This window comes from Gouania willdenowi, chromosome 5 (genome assembly GCF_900634775.1).
Source record: "Gouania willdenowi chromosome 5, fGouWil2.1, whole genome shotgun sequence".
In the NCBI taxonomy this organism is placed as follows: domain Eukaryota; kingdom Metazoa; phylum Chordata; class Actinopteri; order Blenniiformes; family Gobiesocidae; genus Gouania; species Gouania willdenowi.
In genome coordinates, this window is record NC_041048.1 from 9401930 (window position 1) to 9429506 (window position 27577).

Genomic DNA, 27577 nt, shown 5'->3' on the forward strand with positions numbered 1-27577 from the left:
GGTAAAAAAGTCGAAGGTTGTGTGGTTTCTGGGGAAATCACAGAAAAAAAGAGCAGCACAGCAGCAGTTTGAGTAGCAAGTAGCAGCACCTGTAGCGATGATGCTAATGCAGGAGAACCTGCCTCTAACAGACAGGACACAGGAGGAGAACTATCCAGGGGACATGAGGAGGACTCAGGGACAGAGGGAAGAGAAGGAGACAATGGGTAAAAATCTGCTATGGACATTGAGACCAGGGAAGTTTGGACAGAGGCTCAGTTCAAAGCTGCTACTCTTGGTTTATGAAAGACAAGGCAGGCCTCGGCTGTGAAATATGTTAAAAAAGTTGCGAGGATACAAAGGGCTCCAAGGCTGTTTTATTGGACAAATAAAAAGGTAAGCACATGTTTTATGTTCATTTTATTCTGGGCTACTGATTCATTAGAGGAGTTATCGTCTTATGAGTGTAAAAGTTTGTAAATATTTTGTATTTGTGGCTTTTTGTGTTCTGAAAAGTTGACTTGTGATGTGTGGCTAAAGTAGCAGTGAGTTTGCGCTGTCCTTGGTGCTGAAACATAGCAGATTTTGACAGCTGTCACTCAGAGTGAGAGACGGATGCGCTATGAAACGGGTGATTGTCCGTGCTTCTTTAAGGCCGATTCATCATTATTTTATTAAAGGGGACATATCATGGTTTTAAATCCTTCCTTTTTACATATAAATCATACAGTTGTGGTTTATATAAAGCAGAACTGCAATGCTTGGGTCTGAATTCCTCATTATTATAGCTCCACAGGCCCCTTTTCTACCCCTTTTCTGATGTGCTTCTGAGAGCAGCTCGTTTTGGTGCTGTCTCTTTAAATGCAAATGAGACACTTCGTACCCCGCCCCCTCTCCAGGTTGCAGAGGTGACACTCGGTTCAACTCCACCCTGTTCGGCCATTTTTGTAGTTTGATAGAAGAGATACGGCTATGTAGCGGCGCATAAACTTTTTATTCACACGTTATTTACAAAATGTCAACAACAGAAGACTTGTCCATCCAGCCTTACATGTTTGAGCCAGAGTCGGACCCGGCGGAGCGAGATGAAAATGATGATGATGAACCTGCAGAACCCTAACAAGTGAGCTAACACAAGCACCGAGCTAACGCTAGTGCCAAGCTAACATCACGAAATGCATTTTAATACAGTCTAATATGGCAGTTTAATACGACAAAATGAAATGACTAATGAAAACTTTAGACTTAAATTAAATCACGTAGGCCATATCATCAAGGATCTAAAACGAGCTCACAGCGCTAACATATGAAGACGGTGCAACTAACTAATGCTAACAAAACAATGACAGGGACGTCTTATCATCACACTTTTTAGCGTTATTTACAGCTTACCGAAGTGCTCTGTTCGTTGTCTCCAAAGATAGAAGGAATTGAACCCTCAATCAGACAAAGTCTTTCAGCAAATCCTTCTTTATACTGGCGAAGCAGTCATCCTTGAAGTGCTTCGTGCACACAAAAATTACCTTACCCACAGATGTGGGTACATTTCTGTGAAAAATAAAACTCAACCAGGCACTTCGAAAAGGTTCTGATGCTGGGAGACGGTGTAATGAAGCGTGTGGGTTACTACATCCAACAACCCAACATTTTGACTTATCCTCTCGTAACTTCGGCATCCTTGAGCTTGGACTACAAAATAAAAGCGAGAAATAAAAATGGCGGATTGCTCGAAGTGTTGGGCCTGGAGTCGATGTCCTAATTTGGCAGTTCCGCTGCAAATACTGTGATGTAATAGTTCAAAACACGTAATAGAGAATAGAAAAATCGAAACAGAGTGAAAAATATGACCAAAACAGAATATAAAGATATCAACGGAGCACCTGAAGAGACTAATTTGAACTTTTCTGTACTTCTAAACACTCTAAATATACAACAAAATGCATTTAAGGGCTAAAAAAGTGGATTTAGCATTATTATGTCCCCTTCAAGTCATTTAGTTTAATATGTTGTTTGTGTTCACGTGATATTATTGACCCAGCTTTAAACAAATGTATTCCGTGACATTTTTGTCTCTCTCTTACTGTCAGAACGACACTCAGCATGTGTTTCGGGACCTGATGATTTACAAATTAAGCACTGAGCATAATCTAAATCAGGTATATATAATTTGACATGTCTGTAAGTAAAATCCTTGATAGAGGAGTCAATTATCTGAGAGGTAACTCATGTCTCTTTCTTGTCTCAGGTAATCACTGTAGCATAAAAAAGAGGCAGGCCGACTAACCCGAAGGGCAGGCACGATGCCATCCTTGGCGATGGCCTGCATCAGACGAGGCGCCCCTGTCAGGCTCTGAAGTCCCGCCCCACAGGTGGAGAAGAAAGAACCAATCACAATGACCCACGGTGACGGCCAGGCTAACGTTCCGATAACCAGGTTTCCATGCACGCCCTCTCCGAACCTGCATATAGGATGTGAAAGTGACTGCGAGCAAATCACAACAGCTGCTTTAGCCACAATGTGAATTAGATTTTCTAAAGTATTTCAATTAAAACTTACTTGTCTCTGAGGACAACACCATCAATGCAGGCACCAAACAGAATCACACTGGACATGTCTGAGCAGCAGCGGGTCAGGAAAATTAGATTGTTTTTGCTGATGAAAAATGTCATTACTTTCAAAGCATGTCTTTTTAAAGCCTGCGTTTGATTAAAGCAGTGTAATAATCTCTTGGAAAAAATGAGAAGCCTTCTTTTATAAGATCCACTTAATTAACTGATAAACTAGTTAAATGAAATGATGAGGAAAGAAGTTACCGTAATCGATTGCGCTCACAATAACATCTCGGAGACTAGTGACATTGTGGCTAATATCCTTCAGCTTTATTAACTTGTGATTACATAGGCAGCTTGGTGATGCGATTAGACGTCCTAATCAAATTTGTACAGACCCCGAGCTGATTACTTTGAGAAATATGAGCAGGTTTTTGGATTAACTGCAAATACACCTGCAGCATACTGGGTTTTTGTATGAAGATAACGGCAGAGTTTAGGTTAAACATTTGGTAACACTTTACTTAAAGTTCTATACATAAGGCTGACATTACGCTGTCATTATTATGACATGACACCTGTGATAATGGCAAAAAAAACATTTTGATTTTTTTTTCTTTAGAGTTCAAGCTGATATCCGGAGTTTCTGAAAAATATCTTGATGTCCCGCCCTCAATAGCTCCACTTCCTCCCCCTGCCTCTGCAATCTACCAGAAGCCACGCCTCTTCTTTTCTGCACACGCATTGCAGACATAACAAGGTCGCATTGAGTCATATTGATATATGTCTATGGGTCAGGTAAGAACCAAAATCATATTTGCTGTTGTGACGCACGGCCTTGTTTCCGTGTACAGCTCAGCATTCACTTTAACTGAAAACAGGAAGTCTATAGGGGTCTATAGGACGTATGAGGGACTTATATACATTAATGTATATGAATGACCACCGGCAGTAGACCATAGTAAAAGACTAGTTAGTTATTTTTTTGCATTTCAAAAGAATCATACATAAAAATAGATTTCTCAGAAACTCCAGATATCAGCTTTAAGGCTTAGAGCAAAATTGAAGAAGACACTTAAACAAGGGTTAGACTGAAGTAAAATACAAAAATTTATAAAAATCCAAAAAATAGAGATAAAGACGTGGTATGGCAAAAAAGTGAAATTTAAAAAAAATAATTTGGAGTTAAGGCTTTAGAATGACCCTAAATACTAGTGCAAAAATGATGAATTCTCTTAAATGGTGGTGAGACTGAAGTAAAGTGTAGAAATTGACAAAAATCTGAAAAGCACAAAAAATTGGAAGTAAAAAGCAGTATGCCAAAAAAGTGAAAAAAAAAAAATTGAAACTGAGTTAAGGCTTTAGAAGGATTTAGAATATTAGCGCAAAAATAACTAGGACACTTAAACGGGGGTTAGACGGAAGTAAAGCACAAATTTACAAAAAATTGGAAGTGAGGCGCGGTATGGCAAAAAGTGTTGTTCGCTAAGTTATGACACCTTTTGCTAAATTATGGCACCTTTGGAGCTATGTTGGCATTTTTCGGGTTAGAGGGATCTAGTGGGGTTATGGTAACGAATGACACTTAATGACAGCCTTCATGACACCTTATTCATGCTAATGACAGATGTCATGTCATAATAATGACAGCGTAATGTCAGCCTTTATGTAGAAAACGTGTTACCAAACGTTTAAATGCATTATAAGATACAAAACTGCCTTTGATAAAATAATAACAAATGTTACGATATAAACCATACTTATGGTACGTATACAATGTGTTCTACTGTTGTTCTCTCTCTTTGCAACCTTTTGTTTATTTGTTAGGGGTTGATTCGGTGTCTAAGTTTTCTCGCAGTGGTAAACAACAACTATTAAGCATCAATCGGAAAGTCTGTGTTTTTTTATCTTTGTGCATGCAGTGAGTGACTCTCTGTGGAATCAGTGCTGCCAGGATACAAACAAAGGAGGTAGTAGTGATGGCGGCAATTGTTCCAATGGGAATTGACTTCTGGGCATCACGCAGGTCCCCAGAACGGTTGGATCCCGCCATAATCCCTGCAGGGATAATCAAGAGGCAACCATGAAAATCAGAGCTTTGTAAACACACAGAGAATAAAAAAGCTTCCCGTTGTGTGACACATGATCACATCTTGGGCCTTAGTTTGTTCATTGGACTGAAAACAAAATGTCTTATAAAATCTATGGCAGGGGTCACCAACCTTTCTGAAACTATGAACTACTATGTAAGTACTATATAGTCTGAATAGCTACCAGTTACATACTAAATGTTCACGGTTTCTTTTTAATTAGAAGGTAAGAAAATAAAGCAGTCTAGCAGTAACTTAAAAACTTAAGAAATGTTTAAGTTTCAACATGCAACACTTTATTTCTCTTAATTTATGCAGTTGTTTCATTTTCATTACATTTCATAGAAAATTAGCATCTTCCTATTTTATGAGCTGCTAACAAACAACTAACTGATAAGTATAGCATGTAACATTTCCAAAATGTAACAATTATGTTGTATTCTGTGAAACAATGAGGCCGCGAAAGGTGAACCGCGATATAGCGAGGGACTATTGTAAATCATAATATATATAACATACCATACACAAAATCTGCAGCATTTATCAACATTGCTCACAGTGTTTTAGTGAAAATAAACCTTTAAAGATGGTTAATTTAATACTGTACTAAGTACTAACTACATCTGTCATATGTATTTATCTTAGTAGGTTTGAATCCTGGAAAGTAAATTCGATTTTAAATGAAGCTTATTGGGTACTGGTGCTCCTGAGGGCCCCTCACATGGTCCATATGGGCTACCTGGTGCCTGTGGGCACCGATCTATGGTAATGAATGAATGACAGTTGGGTGAGTGATTACCTGTCACAGATGGAAAGTAGATGCCAACCAGTAGTGTGAAGAAGCTGGTGATGTCAGCCAACACGTAGCGGTTAGCGTTGGTCAGCGGGTCATCGGGGTCTTCCACCGACTGCATGTTTTCTCTTGCGATCAGGTCTCCCTTTTCATAGTAGAACGGGAACAAGTTCTCTGGATAGGAAATGAAAAGCAATGGAAGAGGGGTGAGGTCAATTAAAAAAAAAAATATCTAATGTAGTCAGGATTCCTACAGCCTTAGTCAAATTAATTTCAAGACTTTTAGGATGTTTTATTGCTATTTAAAATGTAATTCACAGTAAACATAATTGTAACATAATCAATTACATAGGGTTAGGGTAATTTTTTTTCTAATGTCTAGTGCAGACGAGCAACTGGCGGCCCCCAAAGAAAACACACAAAAATACACAAAATGACAGTAAAATACACAAAAAACCCACCAGAAATCTATAAAACAACAACAAAAATACAAAAAACATAAACCATTAAGAAAAATCTTTGTTAGACAGGCAATTTTAGTTAAATTTACATATTTTGTTTATACATTAAAAAAATAACAAATGTTACAATTTATTTTGAAACGTGAGACTAATTACAATTATAAAGTCTTATATGTGTTATTTTTAGATTCATGAATTTAATGCCTTTTAAGACTTTTTAAGGATCCGCGGGAACCCAGGTAGTAATCAATAATTACTAATGGTGTCAGAACAAATCAATTCGGCAATATATTGCTATATTTCACAGTGTGATTATCGTATCGACCCAAAACAAATGTCCAAATTAATTTTTTCAGTCATGTTTTTTTTTTAAACATTTAATTGCTCTAACCTATACATAGCACGTAAACGCCCGTCACTAGGGTCAGTGAACCAGACCTTGTTAAACTACATCACTCCTCAATGCATTTTATCTTGGAAGTTTATTGCACTTTATTTTCATAAAACCTACTGGGCACTTTTGTATGTGGTTACTTTTATTTAAGAATTGAAGAACTTATCATAATCACAATTAGTTGTAGAAGCAAAAGTTAAACTTTTTTGAAAAAACGTAATTTGACAGTTTGGTAAACATACCACTTGTTTTTTATATTGATACTTGAATTACAGTTAGTTGCCATTTACTTGTTCTCGCAAGTCAAAACAAATAATAAAATAAATTGTATTTCATACCATTTTGTACTTGTAAAGGTAATTATTGACATTGAGATATATATCGTATTGTTTAATATCGGGATATATCGCATTGTAACATGCAAATCATGAATTGCATTGTGTCGTCAAATTTGTAGCAAATAATTACATAGTACTAATAAGTCAACTTTAGTCAACTACTATGTTAAAGCCCCTTAGTATTCATTCATTTATTAACTCCGCCAACAGCGAAGCTAAGAGTGGTAAGATTACATTTTACTCTCTGTCAATCTGTCATTCAGTTAGCAATATTACTTGAAAAGTGATGAACGGATTTGGATGAAATTTTCAGGAAAATTGATAAATTGGACAAGGAACAGGTGATTCAATTTTAGTGATGTTCTAGCGACCATAAAATAATAAATATATATATATATTACACATATATATATTATATCCCATTCTTTTTCCCATCCACACTGTGGAACCTGTGATGATGTCATAGGTTATCTCAGAGTCAACAGTTCAATGTTGACAGGTTGTCATGGTATTCCTGAGTTGACCATGTTACCGTGACCAGAGTGTGTTCGCTGAGCTTGAGCGTGTTGGAGGAGGAAAAAGTGAACAAAGCCTGGAGTGTAAAAACTAAAAAACAGCTGATCTTTCATTTTAAGAGAAAAGAACTGTCAGTGTCAGTGGGCACTGTTTCTTTTTCAGGTGATTATGTCAGAAACATTTGAAAACTGCTGGTAGTAGTGGTGCCATTAAAAACATTATCCCACCTGTCAGAATTCCACTGGTGACCCCGGGAATGCCCTGGATCTGGGTCACGTTGTTCATGCTGAAGAATTTGTCGCAGGTGGCGTTTAGGAGAGACGAATCACAGAACATGCGCCACAGCTGAGTGGTGACCGTCCCGTTGGTCGTCTCGATGGTCTTTGCACAAACGTCAAAAGATTTCCACACCAGAGTGCGGTTCCCCAAGAGGCACACACTGGTAGAGAGAGAGAGAGAGAGAGAGAGAGAGAGAGAGATACAGCTTACATGTGCATGTTATGAGTCTGTGTCATAACACGTGTGTTGGGGTCAATTCAATATTTCAGTTACTATTAAGTTTTTAAATACCATGTTCAATTACATTTAAATTAAAATTGCAGTTACCAGCATTTTTTCTAATTTACAATTCAATTCCAGTTTGGTTTTTTTTATCCTCAGAAAGTCGATTACAATTTTACCTTGTTGGGCTTCCTGATCAATAAAAATATAGGTATTAATATTTTTGGTGTGGGCGTCTGAGGCTTTTTTGTGTCCGTATACCCCTAGATTTTTTTTTTTAAATGGTAAAATGTGGGAAAGATTGATATAATACATATTTTAATAACTGTTAAGTATATGTAGAACTGTACATAGAACTGTAATAAGGTTCCGCAGTTTAGCGTTAAATTATAATTTTATAGAATTTTCATGGCAATTCCAATTACAAAGTCAATTGTCTAATTACAGTTACAACAGCAACAGGTTTTTTTAAATTACAATTACAATTCTAATTACGCCATTACTGTAGTTAATTATCAATTAAGCGATTACAATTAATAAATGACCCCAACCCTGCTCAGAAGTGTGTGTTTGAATCTGATTTGCTCATGTGACTCAGATCATCTAAAGTGTGTCTCAAATGCATCCACTTATGGCAGCAGGGGTGTCAAACTCATTTTAGTTCAGGGGCCAAATACGCAGCAGTTTAATCTTAAGTGGGCCACAGATTAAAGTTTATGTGGGAAAATTAGTAATTTTAACATTATTGTGCCCTAGTTTACACATCTACATTTACATAAAATATAAAATATATAAGAAACTGACAATATCCAAGCAATAAATGACAGATATCAGTCTTAATCTTCACTTTAAATTTCCTAGATTTTGTGACCAATTTCTATTGGGAAATATTATGTAATAATTTGAGGAAAATTTAACGATTCTTTTGATTCATTCACACAATGATTGATATTTTTTCTATCTTTTTTTATTTACTTTCTTCTGTGGGCTAAATAAGCTGGTCTAAAGGGCCAGATTTGGCCCCCGGGCCTTGAGTTTGACACAGTGACTTACGGAAAGTCGGGAGCATCCACGCCGGTCTTGATGACTCCAGCGTAGACGGCCAGGATGGAGAGGATGACGCAGGCCAGAAACACCAGGGCCAGCTTGTTCACGTACTTCACGCCAACAAACACCACCGTGGCCATGGAGGTGAGCAGGATGGTGCCGTACACACGCATGTTGTTCAGCAGGGCGGCCTCCTGCTCTGCACCCTCTAGGCCTTCCAGGGGAAAGATGGCCGCTTTGGGCACTATGTATATCTGAAATGAAGGATACTTAAATATGAATGGGATTATGATTATTACTGTCACCATCTTTACCAGGGCAGTGTTTCACTAAGCAGTGTTACTAACTTCATATCTAACCTCAATTACCCCCAGTTAAACAAACTTCAATGTAAAATAAATTTATCAGTGATTGGCTGTTGAAATGAATGACACCCAAGCTTTTATTTTGAAAGGACCATAAGAGTGCCATCTAAAAATAATGGTTTGGATTTATATAGCGCAGTGTCAATGTACATTACAGAAACCATTATCCATTCACAGCACTCACATCAGTCATACTAGTGGTGGTAAGCTACATTGTAGCCACAGCTGCCCTGGAGCATACTGACATTTCACCCCTACGGCCCTTCTAACTACCACCAATATTCATGCCCAATTCATACCCATTCATTTGAGGCAATGTGGCTAAAGTGCCTTGCCCAAGGACATAATGACAATGACTTGTATAGAGCAGGATTTGAACCCCCAACCCTTCGGTTATTGGACAACCCCAAGAACTTAAGAACAATACGTTAACTTTACCTCTAGCTGCTGATGTGTTCATTTTGTTTCGAGCATTTAGAGATGTCTCTCATATTAAACATAACATTTACCACATTTCTGTACATCTAAAGTTAAAATGCATGGACCTTTGCAATTAATACTTTTTTTTTTTTAAGAGATAAGAACGTTGAAATAAGAACATATGTGTTACATTTATTGTGTTGAGACGTAACAAAACACAAACCTCTGAATCATTTTCAGATTAATATTAAAAATGTCTTGTTGCAGCTTTGTGTTGAATAGATTTGGCTTTGACTCTTTTAATGCTCTCACATATTTAGACAAACATATATAGTTAAACTGGCCAGCGGAGCAGGTTAGCTTAAAACAGCTATCGACAAAGGTTATACCACACAGCAGATCACAATGCTTAATTAATTCCTGTATGTTTTCTTCTTATCCTTAATATTATTATGTCACCACCAGTTTACTTGGCCAATTTTGGCACTTTTTATCATTTTTTTTTTTGCTGGAAGTACATTGTAATTGTAAGTGCAAACTCCATTAGATTTCTGTGAGCAAGCATGCGCAGTTTGTCCATATTTGTTCCTTATGCTATACAAAATGAATTTAAGATCACAGTTCAGACAGCTCATGCAGGCACCGCAGTATTTCACAGTGGTGTAATCCACCTCCTCCTGCATCAAATCTGCAACATTTGTCTCACATTATTGACATATAAATCAAACTAATTGTAGCAAGACGTGTTTAAACTCATGTTGACAATCAGATTTGTATCCAGTTGTAGTGCCCTGTGTGAAAAAGGCTGAATGGCATCTTTACATTACGGTGAGTCTCACTCATCCGTGGCCAGGCCTATCTCAGAATTTAATCTAGCAGATTTCAGCACCCGACCACAGCTCAGCGAATACAGCGGAATCAATAAATGTCACTCTGCGTGGAGAAAAAAAAAAGGAAATATAATTGAGGTGGTGAGAAAAAGCGGTGAGGGATGAGTTGGCTGTGTGTAAGGTGTGAAAACATGTGACACTCGCATTAACAGTTCTCCACTGGTGCTTGAAAGAGCCCACTTAATACAGACTGCTATTTTAGGCCAGCATAATTAAAGAACTCAAGCGTGGCTGTTGAATTCATATCAGAAATGAGCTTCCATTATTACTCTTTTTACTACTGGCCAAGTCTAAGAATAGTCCCATCACATTTACAACAGTGGTAAACCCCTAAATTGCCCGTCACTATCTGTCATCAGCTTTAGATGATTCCTGACAGCGCTGTTACATAAGCATGGGAATTTCTCTTTCTCTCTCTCCAGCAGTATTTTAATCCATTTGATTTCTGCCCTGAACAGTCCAATCTCCAGTGAGATCAGAGGGACGGCTTAGAGGCTCGGTTTGGTCATTTGACTGGAGACGATGATCCGATGCGGGGAAGAGCATAATATCGCTAGGCAAACAAGAGTCTCCTGCTTCCCTGTGAGATGTTCATGCTTCCTAAAATAGCATCCGTTTGTGTTCTTGGCTCGAGTGGAAGGGATGAAACATATTCAAATCAGCCCTCTCCAGATCCGCTCCATACAATTCTGCAGGGATTGATATTTTACAATGGAAACTAAGACAGCTCTGACCCAGAAGACAGAATTAACCTCCAGGCATGATCAAACTCTGCATACCCACATCAGAGGCGTCCGGAAGGAAAACAAAGAAAAACATGCACGCACACACGCACACACGGCTCTGTTCATGACAGCGGGCCAAAGTGATGAGATTTTTTTGAAGGAACGCTCTTATTAGTGCGCTCGTGTGTTGATATATCTGCAGAATTTGCGTAATTACCAAAGCATGTGGGGACCGCAGAGGAAATAAGGAGGAGGTTGAAGAGAGCAAAAAACGATTGAGATGGGAAAAAACCTTTATTAAAAAAAACAAAACAAAAAACAGAACAACCTTGAAGAGAAGTGAGGAGAAAAGTAAACGAATGTGGCGACTATGCATCGATGATTGAGGGAGTGTCAGAAATAAGGGGAAGAGGGAGTGTCCTTCAGGAGTCATCAGCAGATGGACATATGGGCTGAACGGTGGTGCAGTGGTTCATTCTCGGTTTCACTCCTGCTTTACACCTGGACTAGTGATGCACGTGATTATCGGCACGTTATGGGTACTGGCCCATATCGGCTTGAAACCCCAAAACCATATTCTGCTGAATGTAAATGCATTTGGGTTGAAAGTAGTGCTGTTGATGGATCCTGATCCAACTCTCAAAATTTTTGTCAAAGTATTTCAATTTGTCATATTTAGTTGTAAAATGTCAGAGTGACTGCCCTCTAAGGGTCGAAACCAGGCTATTACAATTGAATTTTGCTATTGGCTGAGAAGATCATATGACATTTTGGGACCATCTTGAGCCACAAACAAGCAGTATTAGCCCCGCCCCTTTTACAAATACTATCACCTGTGGTCTCTACAATCTGTGGTGAGTAGGTTGGATTGAGAGAAGAGTGAATAGAGAGGTATATTGAGTAATGAGTAGCTAGTTAACATAGCATAGATTGTTCATTGGAGATTTTATAGTATAGACTGAGCGTGTCTTAAATGCTCTGGGAGCCCCGCCCAAAATCAAGACACCTCCTAGTTGCAGGTCAGTAGAAAGCAGAGGTTTAATTACTCTTTAAGGATCAGACATCAGCCATTCCACTGATATGATCAACCAAAAAAATAACAGGCTATGTTTGATCAAACATACGTCGATGCGTCATTGCCTGTGGAGAGGCGGGACGAAGCATTGCCATCTTGTGTGTGGGGAGCAGACTGCAAGAGTGATTGGAAATCCTTTACTCTTGCAGGAAATGTATGATTGAGATCAATTCCAACTGGAGGTTTTATTCTATCTATTAGTGATCTTAAAATTATATTATAATGATCATAATTTTATAAATTTTTTTAAGCGGTAGAATGAACATAACTTGTACTGATATGTGATTACAGAATCTTTCCTGGTCAGTTCTGGTCAAACTGCTCTAAGCAGGCCAGATACTATTGTACTGATAACATTTGCCAAGGTCTCTTCTCAGAGAGTCTGTCATTCTTATGCTTAGCATACAAAACCCTGAGAGCACAGAACAACTACAGATTCATTGGACACACACACAGAAACCCTGGAATCCCAGATCGGTCTGCCCCCAGAAAAACCCTTTGACCAAATAAATCCTGTGTCTGCATTTGACCTGTAACCCTTCAATTTTTCATTCAAAACTGCCACAACATGAACTGTACGTATATATTGAATCTGGACACTTCTACCAAGGACTACAGCTGGAATAACTTTAAAGCTAAAGTCTGGTACAAACATCTCAGTTTTTTTCATAACTTAATGTATGTGTACAATGTCCTAATAAATTAATAAATCAAAATGAAACAAAGGTAAGAGGCACTCAACGATGTCAAAGTAGAATTATTAACTGAATGTACCAATTTCAAAATGTTTTTCCCCTCATGTATAGCTATTAAACAGAATACTTGGATTTTGTAAAAACAACATTTTTATCAGTGAAAAACACAAAATGTAAGTAGGTAGCTGTTTGACGTAGCACTGGCTTCTGGTATCTGAATTGTTTTGTTTGAAAATAATTTTCATAAATAAAAATGAAATGTTATATAAAACGTAAGTTGAAGTATCTTTTTTATTTTTGCATAAAAATCCAACATCATACATCACTAACCTGAACACATCTGTAGAATTTGCATGTTTTCTCTCCGGGGTGGGATTTTCCCTGGCTTCCTCCTACTGTCCAAACATATTGGTTGTTTTTAGACTTTAAATAGCCATTACTCATAAATGGTTTAGTTTGTCTTTATGTGTTGGCCCTGCGACAGAAGAGAATATTGCCCTCTCCAGGGAATAGCTCTAACCTTAGCCTGACATAAACTGGGCCAGGAACCCTTTATACATTAATGCAGGTCAAGAGGATGAATTAATTTATCGCTCCACTCACACCGCTGGGTCACACATTTCAATAAATGTCATAAAGGACATTTATTTTTCACTATTGAACATTTATACATGGTGGCTTTAGATTTTGAAACACTAAAGTTCTCCTGTAGTTGCATAACTTTACAATTACCCTTTAAAGTCAATCTTTGAAGCTCACTTCAGTGCGTAAAAGTCTCTGATTTGAAATGTATTACTTCACTATGGTTCTCAATTAAGAATTTGTAACTTTGTGGACAAAAACAAAAAAATACAGACAAAAAAGATCTTTAAAACCCAGCAGGAATCGGCTGAGTTCACCCTTAATTGTTGCTTGAATAATATCAGTAACACAATAAACTCAGACCGAAACAAAATGAAAAGGGATTTGTTCCAAACAGGGAGTGAAGATATATCTTACCAGGAGGAGCTCGATGGCTCCCAGGATGTACATGGCCCCGGCGAAGGTGGTTCCCAGGTAGAAACAGATCCCCACCGCTCCCCCAAACTCAGGGCCCAACGAACGGGATATCATGTAATAGGAGCCTCCAGCTGCATGGAAAACAGGAGGAAAACAACATTATGGTACATGGAAAGCTATTTTTATTCAAATTGTGCAGAATAAGACACTGCGAGGCAAAATAAAAAAACATCAGACACCAAAGATTTGACCTTCAAGTTGTAACAAATGGATATTTTAAAAATATAATAGCAATATTTTGAACGGGATTAGCAGGATTCAGCAAAGTCCTATTGTAGGTTGTGAGCTGAAAAAAGATTTAGATTCAGAACAGAATTACCATTCTATGTTCGTCATCAGCGATAAAAACAGGAATCATGAACACTTATTAAGTTCCACATGTCCTACCAGCTCACTATAAAAAAAATCCCCAGGCGTCCCTGGTTCATTTGACTAAACTTCGATTGACAAAAAACATTTGAAGACTTGTAATCTACAGACTCAGGGTGTCAGGATAACTTCTCTATTAAATACCACCAATGATTTATTGCATTGAGAGGCCTTTGAAGGCGAATACAGTTTCCATCAAAGCGTGTTGGAGGTCTGCAATGATCAAAGTAAGGTAACCCTTAAGGATGCATGCCTGTAATCGGAGGGTCACCGGTTCGAATCCAACCACTTAATAATAATAAATAATAATAATAATAATAAGTTTTATTATTATTATTATTATTATTATTATAGTCATAAATAATACAAAATTTAAATGTATCAAATTCTGTTTTATTTATGACTAAAATAATAATAATATTAATAAAAAAAATTTGTTCCTCAATTTGTTCTGAATTTATTTGCCAGTGTTTGAATATGTTAAGGTTTCATTTATTCAGACAACTTTTCTCTGGAAATTTACTTTGAAATTTACTTTGATCTCCTGACATATTTTGACTGCCAACTGTTAGTCTTCCTCAGAGGCGTCAACTGATTGCTTTGATGTGTCCTTATGACTTCTTTCTATGCGTGGCCAACTTGAGTTTTCTTAAATTTCAAAGTAAAGTTCCTGAAAAAAGTTGTCTGAATAAATTAAAAGTCCAGTATTATGCTATATATCACCCATCTCCATTTGTTCTAAGAACCCCAACAACATAGTATTTCAGGTTTTTCAGACCGCTCCTAAAAACAGGCTGTTTTTTGGGCCTTCCTGCATGTGCATGAGTGGGCAAAACACAGTGATTCATTAGCTGCTACGTCGCTTTCTTGTCATCCTTACCTCTTCTTACCACAGGAATAGTCCATTTAAGACAATAGTCCATTGTTTTGTAAAACTGCTGCATCGCATTGGGTCACAAACATGTCAGATCATCCCATGAAGGTGATACGAGGTGGTATAACGGCTACTAAAAGTTAATTTTTGATTTTTTTCTTTGTCTGCACATGCTGTCAAAGGTCAACACTACGAGAAATGCAATCTTTTTAAGACAGCAATGCATGTTTTGTTATTTCAATTAAATAAATTACTTTATTTGATTGCATAATTGTGACCATCAAAAAAAAATAAAAAATAAAAAATAAAATTAAAAAATTTCAAAAATGAAAGTTTATTTATATACTAGATTATCTATATACTGAACGTAAAGATATTAACTGTGATATTAACTGTAATATCAATCTACCTTCGCTATGTTTGTTTTACCTGTGAGGTAGTTTGAGAGGGAGGAGCTCACATTCTTATAGGGTGGGAGGAGCCAGGATTGTCAGGAGGAGGAGTTTGAGTTTGAGACGTCACAACCAATGCAAAAAAACCTGCCCCTTTAAACCTTAACATCTTATTTCAAAAAAAGAAGACAAAATTAACTTGTTAGAATTAATGCCAGTGTTTTGGTGTTGTTGGTACAGATAAGTAAAATGTTTTCAAACCGTGGTGGGTGTGTCTCTGTGGATAACAGCGTGCACATAAACTACGAGAGCATAAATAAATTGACCTTAATCAGCACTTTGAAGCAACATAACAACTGAGAGCGCTGATAAGAGACAGTCATAATTGGTGTACACTTGTACACGTCTCTGTGAGCCTGTAATTTCCTCTGACCCCTGCTGCACGCGCACACACACACACACACTATGGGGGGTGAATCCATTCTGAATTCATGCGCACCAGTCCAACGAACGCGTAAACAAACGCCTGCACGTCTGATCTACATTTTCCATAAACTCAGAATGGGTACACGGGCACAATGCACGAGTCACGTCCGCATGTATGCTTGCAGATGTGTTAACGCGTTAACACGTTTGCAGACGCTTCAGTGTGCTTACACATTAAAGTGTATGCTTACATACGCCACACCTGGATGTGCACCAAACAAACATAAATATATCAGTCACACGTAGACACAGGTTTGGCGTGAGTGAAGCTATAGCGATCAGGTGACCTTCACTATCGATCACCGTCAATGTGACATATAAACACTTGTTTATTAACAGTGTGTGTGTGAGTGTGAGTGTATAACGGACCACCATTTAGTCCGGTTACAGTCTGTGTCACGACACCCATCCATAGAGTGGTAGTGACTGTAGTGTTACACTCTGAGTCAGATCGTTGCTTTGATTGGACAGGATACAACACGCAGACACGCTCACTGACGTGCATGCGTGTACACGCCTGCACGCATAAGTGCCTAATATATGTATGTTTACATGTCATGCAGACGGTGCCACATAGTGAAGCGCGCCTGATCGCTGGAGCTTCACTCACGCCACACCTGCCACTACGCCAAACCACTTAAATTAGGTAAGTTTAGTGAAAGTTAGGCAGGCAGGTACATGTGGGATGGACTGGTGCATGAATTTAGAAGCGGTCCACCCCCCATACACACGCACACACACACACGCACACATGCCGACTCGACACAGGCCATTATCACTATGTGAACTCACATGTGTCTGCAAACAGATTCAAACTTGCAGATTAAGAGTGTTGCCGCAGTCATTTTGGCTGTGGTTTTATTTTGTGTAAATTGTGTGAAGACGAGTTAAAGGGCAGCAGCTCTCAGACTAAAGCTTTCAACGCTTTCTGTAGATACCAAGCTGCGCTGGGTGCCGCGTGCCAAAAGCAATCAGTGCAAAGGGAAATTTAGCAGCGGACAGCCTCAAACAGTGATCACTGTGTGGCGCAACGTCTGCTCACCCACCTGGCACGACTCCATTGGTAGCGATGGCACTCATCGAGATAGCAGTCAGCATGGTCTGCACAGAGAGAGGGAGGGGGGATGGAAAGAGAGATTAGATCATGTTGACCACACTCAAGTCAATGGAAATATCTTTGCTTTCTCAAATTGTTTATCAGGCTTGGGGTCAATTACATTTTTCAGTTCCAATTATAGTTTCATTTACTCATGTTCAACCACAATTCAATTACAATTACAGTGACCAGCATTTTTTCATAAATCAGCTGTAAAATACACTAAAAACAATTCTTATTTATTGGTTACCTTGTTAAGCTTCCTAATCAATAAAAATATAGGTTTTGATATTTTTGGTGTGAGCTTTTTTGTGTTGATTTAAATTGTTTTTATGCTGAAATGTGGGAAAGCTTGATATGAAACATATTTAATGATTGTTTGACCACATACAGTATGTGTAGAAATGTAGATAGAGCTGTAACATGGTTCCCCAGTTTTGCGTTAAATGACAATTGACATTTTTTATAGAATTTTCATAGCAATTAAAAGTACAAAGTCAATTATCTAAACTCAATTACAATTTAATTACAATTATGGCATCAACAGATTTCTAAAATTACAATATAACTACGCCATAATTGTAATTACCTATCAATTATGCAATTACAATTATAATTGAACCCAGCCCTGTTGTTTACAGACCATGCAATTCAATTCAACTTCAGTTTCTGCACCCACTGGTTCCTTTGAAGGATCTTCTCCCATTACTTTAACTCCGACTCATCATCAAAATGTCTCCAATTTATTAAAAGCTGCTTCCTGTATGCCAGCATCTCCCCTTCAGTCTCCCTCACGTCGCTTAAGATATGGTTTCAGACGAGAGCTACATTGCATTACGCTAGCGAAACATGCTATCAAGTCTTTGACGCCCTTTGCAACCACGTACCCTACCTTCAGTCTCCCTCTCACTCACTCCTCACACTAATCTTGAGATATGTTTCCAGTTCAGACAGAGACCCTCCATTGGAGTACTGACAAAACTTCAGGTTCACTTCAAAACAAGAGCCCTATTTACAAAAGTGTCAAAAAATGTATGTAAAACGAGAAAAAAGGGAATGTTTATCTTTTAGCTGGAAAGCGGTCCCAGGACGATATGAAGAAATCACTTGTACATAAATATTCACAGCCTTTGAGATCAAGCTCAAAATTGAGCTGAGGTGCATTCTGTTTCCACTGATCATCCTAGAGATGTTTCTACAGCCAAATTGGAGTCCACCTGTGGTAAATCCAGTTGATTGGACATGATTTGGAAAGGCACACACCTGTCTATATAAGGTTAACAGTTAACAGTATGTCAGACCACAAAACAAGCATGAAGTCAAAGGAATTGTCTGTAGACCTCCGAGACAAGATTGTCTCAAGGCACAGGTCTGGGGAAGGGTAAAAATGTCTTGATGTAGTATACATCCAGGTACAGTATTTCTCAGCATACTTAATATTTCCATACTAGAACAATGTCTTGATCTAGTCTTTACCGTCAGCCTTTTTCCTTTAAAATCATGATAACTACTTTCTATATATTATTACCTTCAGACCAAGTCATCTTATTAGAAGCCTTTTTCATTTCTAAGGGACCAATTTCAAGAATTACAAGCTGCAGTAAGGTGGTAAAGGTGAACAACGCTAACTGCTATACGATTGAAGTCTCATGTAAATTCCTCCAGAGCTAAATTGGCCAAAATATCCCCTGGCTTGAATGCAGGCTTTGGTTGGTGAGTGGAAAAACTCCCGCTGATTGTTGTGGTCCTGGCCAAGTATCACCCCCATTGTTACAGCATCATTTGTGAACATATCCAGTATTCATCATAATAATGAACTTTAATCTCTGGGGCTTTTTGTTCAGTGGGGATACTTTAACCTTCTTGTTTAGTTTTGCATAAAAATACTGTCCTAATTAGCACATGTGGTCCTAATTAATGTGCATAACATGTTTTGTAAAGTCACCCCTGACCAGGAGCATAATCTGCTTCTGAACGTTTACCCACGTGATATTTCCTGCGGTGGAATTCTTTTTCAGCCATTTATTCCCCAACAATCAGAAAAACATCTATTGATTGAATTCTTTAAAATAAATAAATAAATAAAAGCTGCTGATATTTCCTACCCAAGTAGAAGTACTGTTACATGATTGAAATTGTACTTAAGTACAAGTAAGTCATACATAAAAACTCAAGTACAAGTAAAAAGTAGCTCAATTAAATAGTACTCAAAGTAAAAGTTACTAGTAATAAAGTGGTAATAAATCTTGCCACGGTTCCCTTGAATACAGTAAACAACTCATGTATAAACTTAAAAAGGAAGAGACCAAATCTTGCACAATTGGAACTTAATTTATTTTTCACAAAGGCATCTGTATAAAATAAAAGGTTTGTCAAAATGTACAATTATTTTTTTAAGTAAAAAAAGAATTGTACAAGATACATTTTTTATTTTCTATTTCAATTAAAAATAAAGACATTTATCAGGCTCTAAGTATAACTACATTTATGAAAATAACTGTCATTCTATGCTTTTTTGGCATTACGTTTAATCGGATTGGTCAGCTATGATATGATGCATTTGATTGTTGTCTGATCATTTCATTTTTTTGTAGTTTCACAATGTCCGTTGATCATTTTGAAACAAAAAAAGTCCAAAAAATTTACTCAGTAATGGTTGGGTGTAGAAATGTAACAAATTACTTAACTTCTTTTAAAACATACTAAAGTAAAGGTAAAATGACTGATTTAGAAATACACCCAAAAAAGTACAAACACCCATAAAAACAACCCAATTACAGTAACGTGAGTACCTGTAATCCATTACTTTCACCTCTGCAAATTAGGATGCGCATCATCTTCCAATTGGTGCATGTGAAGACAGCATCAATACTTCACCGTGCAGCTAAACGCTAAAGGGGCCTCCTTGTTGATTAGATGAATAATAAGCCCACAGGGCCTGTCACCAGTTGTTAGAGCACATTCAGACAACCACTCACAACTATGATGTAACCCTGACAACCGGGGAGGGGGGGCTCCACCACAGCAGCTCTGACCACCATGACGATGACAGGAAGAATGGATGCCTTCATGAGTGCAGCGTTGGAAAGAACAGCACAGCACGTAAACCAGCGGAGATAACACACAGACACCAATTAGCAGAGGTGAAAGTAACAGATTACAAGTACTCATGTTCAGTGCTTTAAGTGGCACAAAAACGGTGCCGGTATTTTTTTTTTGCGTGAGTCAATCTTAAATAAAAAAAGGTCAATTTCCGCGATTGGTCTGTAATTGTTTTAGATTTTAGGCAGAAAAATTTCAACATCAATGTGCTCAAGTTTGCACTTCCAGTTATAAATCAGACATAAAGTACGGAAAGCATCAACAATATCTAAGCAATAAGTAACAGACTATTTATTTTTTGACCAACTTTCATTTAATTTGGGGAGATTTTGTGCAATAATTTAAGAAAAATTGCAGGATTTTGGAAAAATTTGAGTTCTTTCAACAATATACAACTGAATTATTTGGTAATTTACACAACGGTTCATGTTGACAGGCCGAATTGGATGCTCTGAAGGGCCGGATTTGGCCCCCGGGCCTTGAGTTTGACAGAAGTTTTATAGAGGTGAAAATAAATCAAGTTCCAACTGTCCAAGATTTGGTCTCTTACTTTTTAAGTTTATACATGAGATGTTTACTGTATGCAAGGGAACTGTGGCAAGATTTATTACCAAAAATAAACATGGGGGGTGAAAGTTCTAGTAACACCTCGGTCAATTAGGACTTCATTATTTTTTTCATAAGCTATTGTTGAATTTCTGAGTGACTATTATTTTTTAATGTTACCCACACATGAAAGAACTGTGTACTGTGCTAGTGCATGCTGTCCTCTCCTAAAGAGCATCCTCCTCCTCTGTGTGACCCACTTTCCTCTGATTCATTATCAACATGTTTACATTATATCACTACCTGCAAACGCTGATAAAGATACACACAAAGTATCTTTTCTGTTGTGACAAACTGGGCACATTTATAATTAATTTACAAACGGGAAGAAGAATGTGTGTTCTTCTCAGGTACTTCTTTATGCCCTTACAAGGTCGTCTACTGGCAGATTAGAGCGAAAACTACTCGAATGCAAGTAAAAGTAGCTTGGCTGAAAAATATTATCTAAGTGAAAGTATAATTGCATAAAAAAAAAACTCTGTACAACTGAATAACAGCGTGATGTTTCATTAACTACCATGAACATTTAGGTTTGTGTGAAAAAATCAAATCACCGTTATTCATAGAATAAACAAAGGGCCGTTCAATAGCATTCAATGACATCTAACACATAACAGAAGGAAGTATCAGTTAACATTAAAAACTCAACTACATTCATTTACAGTATAGGACTGTTATATATTGCTAAAAAAAAATGAATCAAACAAACAACTGTATTTTTATTACATAAAAAAAGAAATCAATTTCCATTACTTTTAATAACCTGTAAGCATCATGAGCTATATTTAACATACAACAAAAACAAACAAGCAATGGTAAGCACGTCTTTTATTCTACTTTATTTTATTTTAAGGAAACCTGACTATCTTGCAGCCTCAAATCACTGTTTTTATGACATAAATCATTTTTTTTTTCAAAAAACCTCAAACAGGGGCCTAAAATACAGGTACAGAGACTTATGTGGAGCATCTTTTTCCTCCACAAGGTCATTCTCTGTGTATCGATTGTTCAACAACAACATTATTAGGTGTGACTCGCCTCCACCTGCTTTGGTCTTGCACTGACGAGCATGACGCATTAATGGTAATACAGTCGGACTGGGTCCAGCTACAAGCATCAGCACAAACTTTATTCTCCATTAAAACTAAAGCAATGAAAAAAAACATATAAGCTGACAGGAGAGAAAAAGTAGCAAACCTAGAGCCGGGGCACCGGAGGCAGGGAAAGGACCGACCCAGCCCTTAGAGCCAATCCTTATCCCGAAGTTACAGTTCAACTACTGTCTGCATACACAATCAAAAGACGACTGACTGTTTGTTGATTTTTGCGACAGTGCTGCTGCGCTTTTGGCCACTAGGGGCGCTTAACGTGAATGTTTCAGGTCTAAGCACCCCTAGTGGCCAAAAGTTACAGTGTGCCTTTAAGTAAAATACTTTGTTACTGTCCACCACTGGTGGTGAGGGTTTGTAGTCACAACTTCTGAAGCATCAAAGGGAGCAAAAATGGCAACAGGAGACACTGCAATTAAGTGGTTTTTAGGAGAAAAAAATTATATTTAGACCTTTCTGCTCTAACTTTGTTGCTGGAGAATATTTAAGATAAAATCTGGGTAATATAAAGGTGCTGGATTATAAGTGAGATTCACTGATGAACATTAGCAGTTCCTTCTATTAATACTGTAAGATATGTTTAACAGAAAATTGCTTGCTTTGTTTTGGACCACACAAAATGTCTACATTCAGACATTTTTGGCCTGAAATCTTTGAAATTTACCTATTAGAAGATATATGCCTAACAAAACACATTATTTTGCACCGTATTCATTTTATTGCCTTTTAAAAATGGAACTACTTTACAGTTTTAGAGCCTGTGTTCCGCCATCTTGAAATCACATGCAAACATCTGTAAACATCCTATTGTTTTCTACTGCAATGGAAGCATTCAGCCTGCTTTTTAGATCAGTTAGCCAGATTTTTCAGTCAAAATGCCAATTTGTGCTGCTTTTGGTTGCTCCAGGAAAAGTTAGAAATACCGATGTAACCCTCCTTTGTTTCCCGAAAGAGGATTAAAAACAGTTGTGACCCAGAAACGATCTGTGACCGCAGGAAGCGATAGTTCCAACTCTGCGGTTTTAGAGCAGACAATGAAGCAGAGAAGAAGAGCTCTCCTAAGGGACCTTTACTCTCCCTTAAACAGTGCGCGGTTGATGCTCTAATGGCTGAAGCTAGCGAGTAATCACAGACTGTTGAGGACACACAAACCCTGAGGGTAGAAGCCTCTAATAGGTGGAGATTAAGATTCTTGCCAGGGGGTTAAAAAAAAAAAAAGAATTAATACATAGACGGTCTCGAGATTTGCACTAAACACAATGTTTTAACATATACAACGAAATATTCTAGTAAATCAATGGATAATGTTGACTACAAACATTTGCATTGACACGTCATTTATCGTTGTAAATTCATGATTAAATCAGGCCGCTTTCTGTTTCATTTTTGCTGCAGTACCATACATGAACTGCTGGGCGCAGTGTTGCTTCACCATTTACATTGTGAAGAAGAATTGCCCAACAGAAGAAGAACCAACCTAAAGTCTCAAAAGTTTGAGACCATTTCATTGAAAATACTGTATATACTACACACCTGAGGTAAAACTAACATCTGTGACATAAAAATAACAGTAATATGTTAGAATCAAAGCAGCAGAAAAGTATTTTATGTTTCTTTCAAATTAATTTGGGAAAACTAGAATGAAATTTGACCACACTGACCACTAAACTCCTTCAACAATCTAAGAGGTGAGGTTTTTCTATGTGGCACGAGAGGATGAACAACCAATGTATTTATAAAGACAGCATGCTGTAGTATCTGCGGTTAGCTTGGTGCTAAAATCTTACAGTCCGAACCTGGCTACTTCAATTTATTCATTAGATACATGTTGTACTTGGAGATGTAATTGTCTTTGATAATCTACTTTGAGCCTCTAATAGACTGCAGGAGGCACAAATGATTGTTTTATTCATGTTATTTGATTGCCAGACTTCAGAAAAGTATCTAGTTGCTTTTGCTTTCGTACCAGCTCTAATAAAGCAGCCAAAGGATATCATGTGGGAAATGTCTTGTGATCATTGCTTCTGTCTCTGTGAAGACAGTAATGTGGTTAGTGTCACCTGAGGGCCCAGTGGACTGACGAGACGGAGTGCAGAGTGAGCCGCGCTCTGTTCCTCTCTCTAATCTGGTCATAATGAGGCTGCAATCTCATCTCCTACCGCACTAGATAAAACTGTAATTGTTTAAGTGTTTTTATCTGATGTGGGCAGCAGCCACGGAGAAGTAGCCGCGTAACCAATCACGCGGACATCTGTGCATCAAGTTCTACAATGAGACCTGATGGATTTCATCCAAGATTATGAGCAAGAACAACAATACCAACACCAAACGATGACCTTGTCTTCGCCTTATTAAGGTGTGTTTTTAAAAAATGTTGTTACGGGTGAGTCTGTGAAGATGATCATTCCCGCTGAGATTCACATTGATTATCTTTCCGTGAGATACTGGTACTTCTGGTTTATGCGCAAGATAATAAGGAAAGGCGAGAAGTTGTTTTGATTTTGATGTTTCTCTTTAATATCACAGCCGCACAGAATGGACATTTGTGGATCCGAGCCCTAGAGACACTGCCTATTATGTGGAGTGGTTTTTCAGATGATATTTGTGGTAGCTTGCAGCATATTAGAGCCTAATTCTAGCCATGTCTGTGTAAAATAAAGGGTTTGCTGTTGTGAAAAGCTGTTTTTTATGAAAAACCTTTAAAGCTTTTCATTATTAAGTGCGTTATCAATTGAAAAACAGATGGAAGAAGAAGCTTCATTGTCACTGTCAGTAAAGATTTGTTTACCAGCAAAAATCCTAGGTAACAGCCACAACAATAAAAGGAAATAAAATCACATGGAAGTTCTTAAAGTACGTCTACATCCTCATAATTACTAGTTCTGTATTGTATGGCAGTTAAATAGACACAATGTTTGTTTTAGGAAGTAAGTTATGCTTTATATATCAATTTATTCTTCATGAACGCACCTTTTGATTGATTGATGTCTTTATTTTGAACATGTAAAATGATAACAGAACCGTTTCTAAAATTTAAAAAAAAACATGAATTACAACAGCAGAAATAGACCATTGCTTTGATCCAGGCAAGTTCATAGAGTGCCACAAAGATGAATCAAAATGTTAACTCTAAATTTATTTGATCGCACCCTCCTGGTTACAGTCATGACCCTCCTAGGTGTCACCCAGCGGTCGCGTTACCCTAATGCTTTCCCTCGTTGATGTACAGTGATGGAAAAATTGGAAGAAATCTGTCATTTTGAGCGATTGCAATGAAGTCCTATTTTTCATTCACGCTAAATGTTACCACGCACCCTAAGTAGTGCACCCACAAAATATTTTTTGCATTTTAATGCTTTTCACAGGATGACCATACAGTATATGGGTTGACGCACTGTGGTTTTCTTTACCGTAACGCTAGCAAAGCTCACACTGACGACGCCTACGGAGTTAGACAGAATCGTAATTATTATATAATCACACAAAATGCTCTCAAAGATGCCTCGATACTGTGTAGCAGCTAACTTAAACTGTAACCTTTTTTTCATGGAGCCAACATTTTGTCAGCCACAAATATTTACGACGGCATTCATAGGTGTTGTGACAAATGGTGTTGTGGCCCAACAAAATGATGGCACTGCCATTTCTACATGGTTTTAAAACATAAGATGTCCAATAGTGACGGAGGGACTTTAATCAGGAAATTCCTGGTTCAGAGTCTGGCCGACTTCTGATGACTTCATTTGGAGAAATGTTCAATGATTTAAAAACTTTGGCAGAAGCAACGCTTGTAATTCCAGCCTCCAGTGTGGCAGCAGCATGGATTTAAGCCTCCAGAACAACTTCAAAACAGCTATGAGGCGTCGTCTGTTCATGTCAAAAGTCAACAAACCATAAGACAGCAGCCTCTGCAGTAATCCCACTTCATGTTCAGCTTGTTCAGACTTAATATTAATTAACAATGAATGCAAACTTGTATGCTGTTGAATATGTGAAATATTAAAAATAAACGTGAAAATTATGTCATGATGGGATTTCAGTTAAAATGAAAGACAGCAAAAACTAATTTTAAGTGACTTTATTAGTCAATCACAATAAAAAATAATAAAATGTTTTGCATTTCCACCTCATGACCTCATATCTATTTGTAATTAGTCTGTAGCCTGTTTAACTTTCCTCCTCTGAGATGACGATGACCAAAAATGAAGATGTCTTTTTTTCAGATTTAGACTAATGATATTGTAGCACTGGTTGGGTATTGGACTTTATGATGTCAGGGGTCACAACCTCCAAACAACCCCAGGCCCTCTGGCCAGTGAGCGTGCCAGCAGACTAACGTCATGTTTACCTCCATCTGTCCCATCCACAGGAGGTACCACCAGGCATTGCTCATCATAGTCTCAACAGAGTGTCGGATTTAGCTTGAAAACAGACAGAATTTTTGCAAATCTAAAACAAAATAAACAAATTGTTATACAATTGTGAATAAGCATGAGCCTGGGGAATATAATTGGAGAAAAAGCTTGTTTTTTTGTAGTTTTTTTTTATTTTTATCAAGAAAAGGCTGCCAGCTGACTCACTTCATGACATCGACTCCAATGGACATTTTTGGTCTGTTTTCTCTAAAAGCTGCAGACAAACTCTGATTTGGCCTTAAGTCGACCTCTTGTTTGAGTGGAAATGGGTTTTGACAGGAACAGAACTATTGCGCTGCACTGAGTGCGTGTTTAATTAACACGCTTGATTACACAAATGCAGAATATTGTCACGTGCAACATATAGTGGACGGTGCAGTTAAAGTCTATTTTCAATATTGCCTTTTATCACTTTGCATCACTGTAGACCAGGGGTGTCAAATCAGATTGATCTCAAGTGGGCCACAGTTTTTATGCAGGAAAACGAGTAATTTGAACATTATTGTGTCCTCGTTTGCACATTTACATATACATAAAAATACAAAATATGTAAGAAACAGATAATATCCAAGCAAAACGTGATAGATATCAGCACATACAGGATCTTCACTTTATATGTCCTTGATTGTATGACCAATTTCTTTAATTAAGGGAAATATTATGTCATAATTTGAGGAAAATTGAAGGATTTCGTAGGAATTATGAGTTTTCTCAATGGTTTAACATTAAAAATGACGATGCAATGATGTAATCATACAATATAAGCACCGGGAGTGTTAAATTTCATTTACACAATGATTCATGTTTTCTCTGTAATTTTTTACTTTCCAAAGGGTCGGATTTGGCCTCCAGGCCATGAGTTAGACACATGTGCTGTAGATGGTTCACAGTGTAAAGCAAATGTGTTTATTGCCTGTTATCACTTTGTATCACTGTAGATCAGGGGTGTTAAGCTGATTTTAGTTCAGAGGCCAAATACAGAGCAATTTGATCTCAAGTGAGCCACAGATTTTATGCAAGAAAACGAGTAATTTCAACATTATTGTGCCCTAGTTTTCACTTCTACGTATACATAAAATACAAAAGCAACAACATCCAAGCAATAAAGGAAAGATATTTGTTTCCTTGATTTTATGACCAGTTTCTATTTAATTAAGGTAAATATGTCATAAATTGAGAAAAATTGAAGGATTTGGTCAAATTGTTGAGTTTTTTTTAACAGTTTAACAT

The 27577-nt window shown here is 37.6% G+C and overlaps 1 protein-coding gene and 1 long non-coding RNA gene across 5 annotated transcripts in view; one reads left to right on the forward strand and one right to left on the reverse strand.

Annotated features, from left to right (window-relative positions):
* The window catches only part of slc12a5a (solute carrier family 12 member 5a), a 201340-nt gene that overhangs the window by 28400 nt on the left and 145363 nt on the right, over positions 1 to 27577 (reverse strand). For all 4 annotated transcript variants that reach the window (XM_028445742.1, XM_028445741.1, XM_028445739.1 and 1 more), the window contains exons 5-12: positions 17066 to 17120; positions 13839 to 13969; positions 8676 to 8923; positions 7349 to 7560; positions 5419 to 5586; positions 4489 to 4587; positions 2537 to 2594; positions 2264 to 2438 (exon numbers count right to left, since the gene is read on the reverse strand). In XM_028445742.1, the coding sequence (XP_028301543.1) occupies positions 2264 to 2438; positions 2537 to 2594; positions 4489 to 4587; positions 5419 to 5586; positions 7349 to 7560; positions 8676 to 8923; positions 13839 to 13969; positions 17066 to 17120 (1146 nt within the window). The remainder of the gene's footprint in view (positions 1 to 2263; positions 2439 to 2536; positions 2595 to 4488; positions 4588 to 5418; positions 5587 to 7348; positions 7561 to 8675; positions 8924 to 13838; positions 13970 to 17065; positions 17121 to 27577) is intronic.
* On the forward strand, positions 11631 to 26742 carry LOC114462783 (uncharacterized). Its single transcript, XR_003674031.1, has 3 exons — positions 11631 to 11747; positions 14968 to 14971; positions 26733 to 26742. It is a non-coding gene; the product is annotated as an uncharacterized LOC114462783 (long non-coding RNA).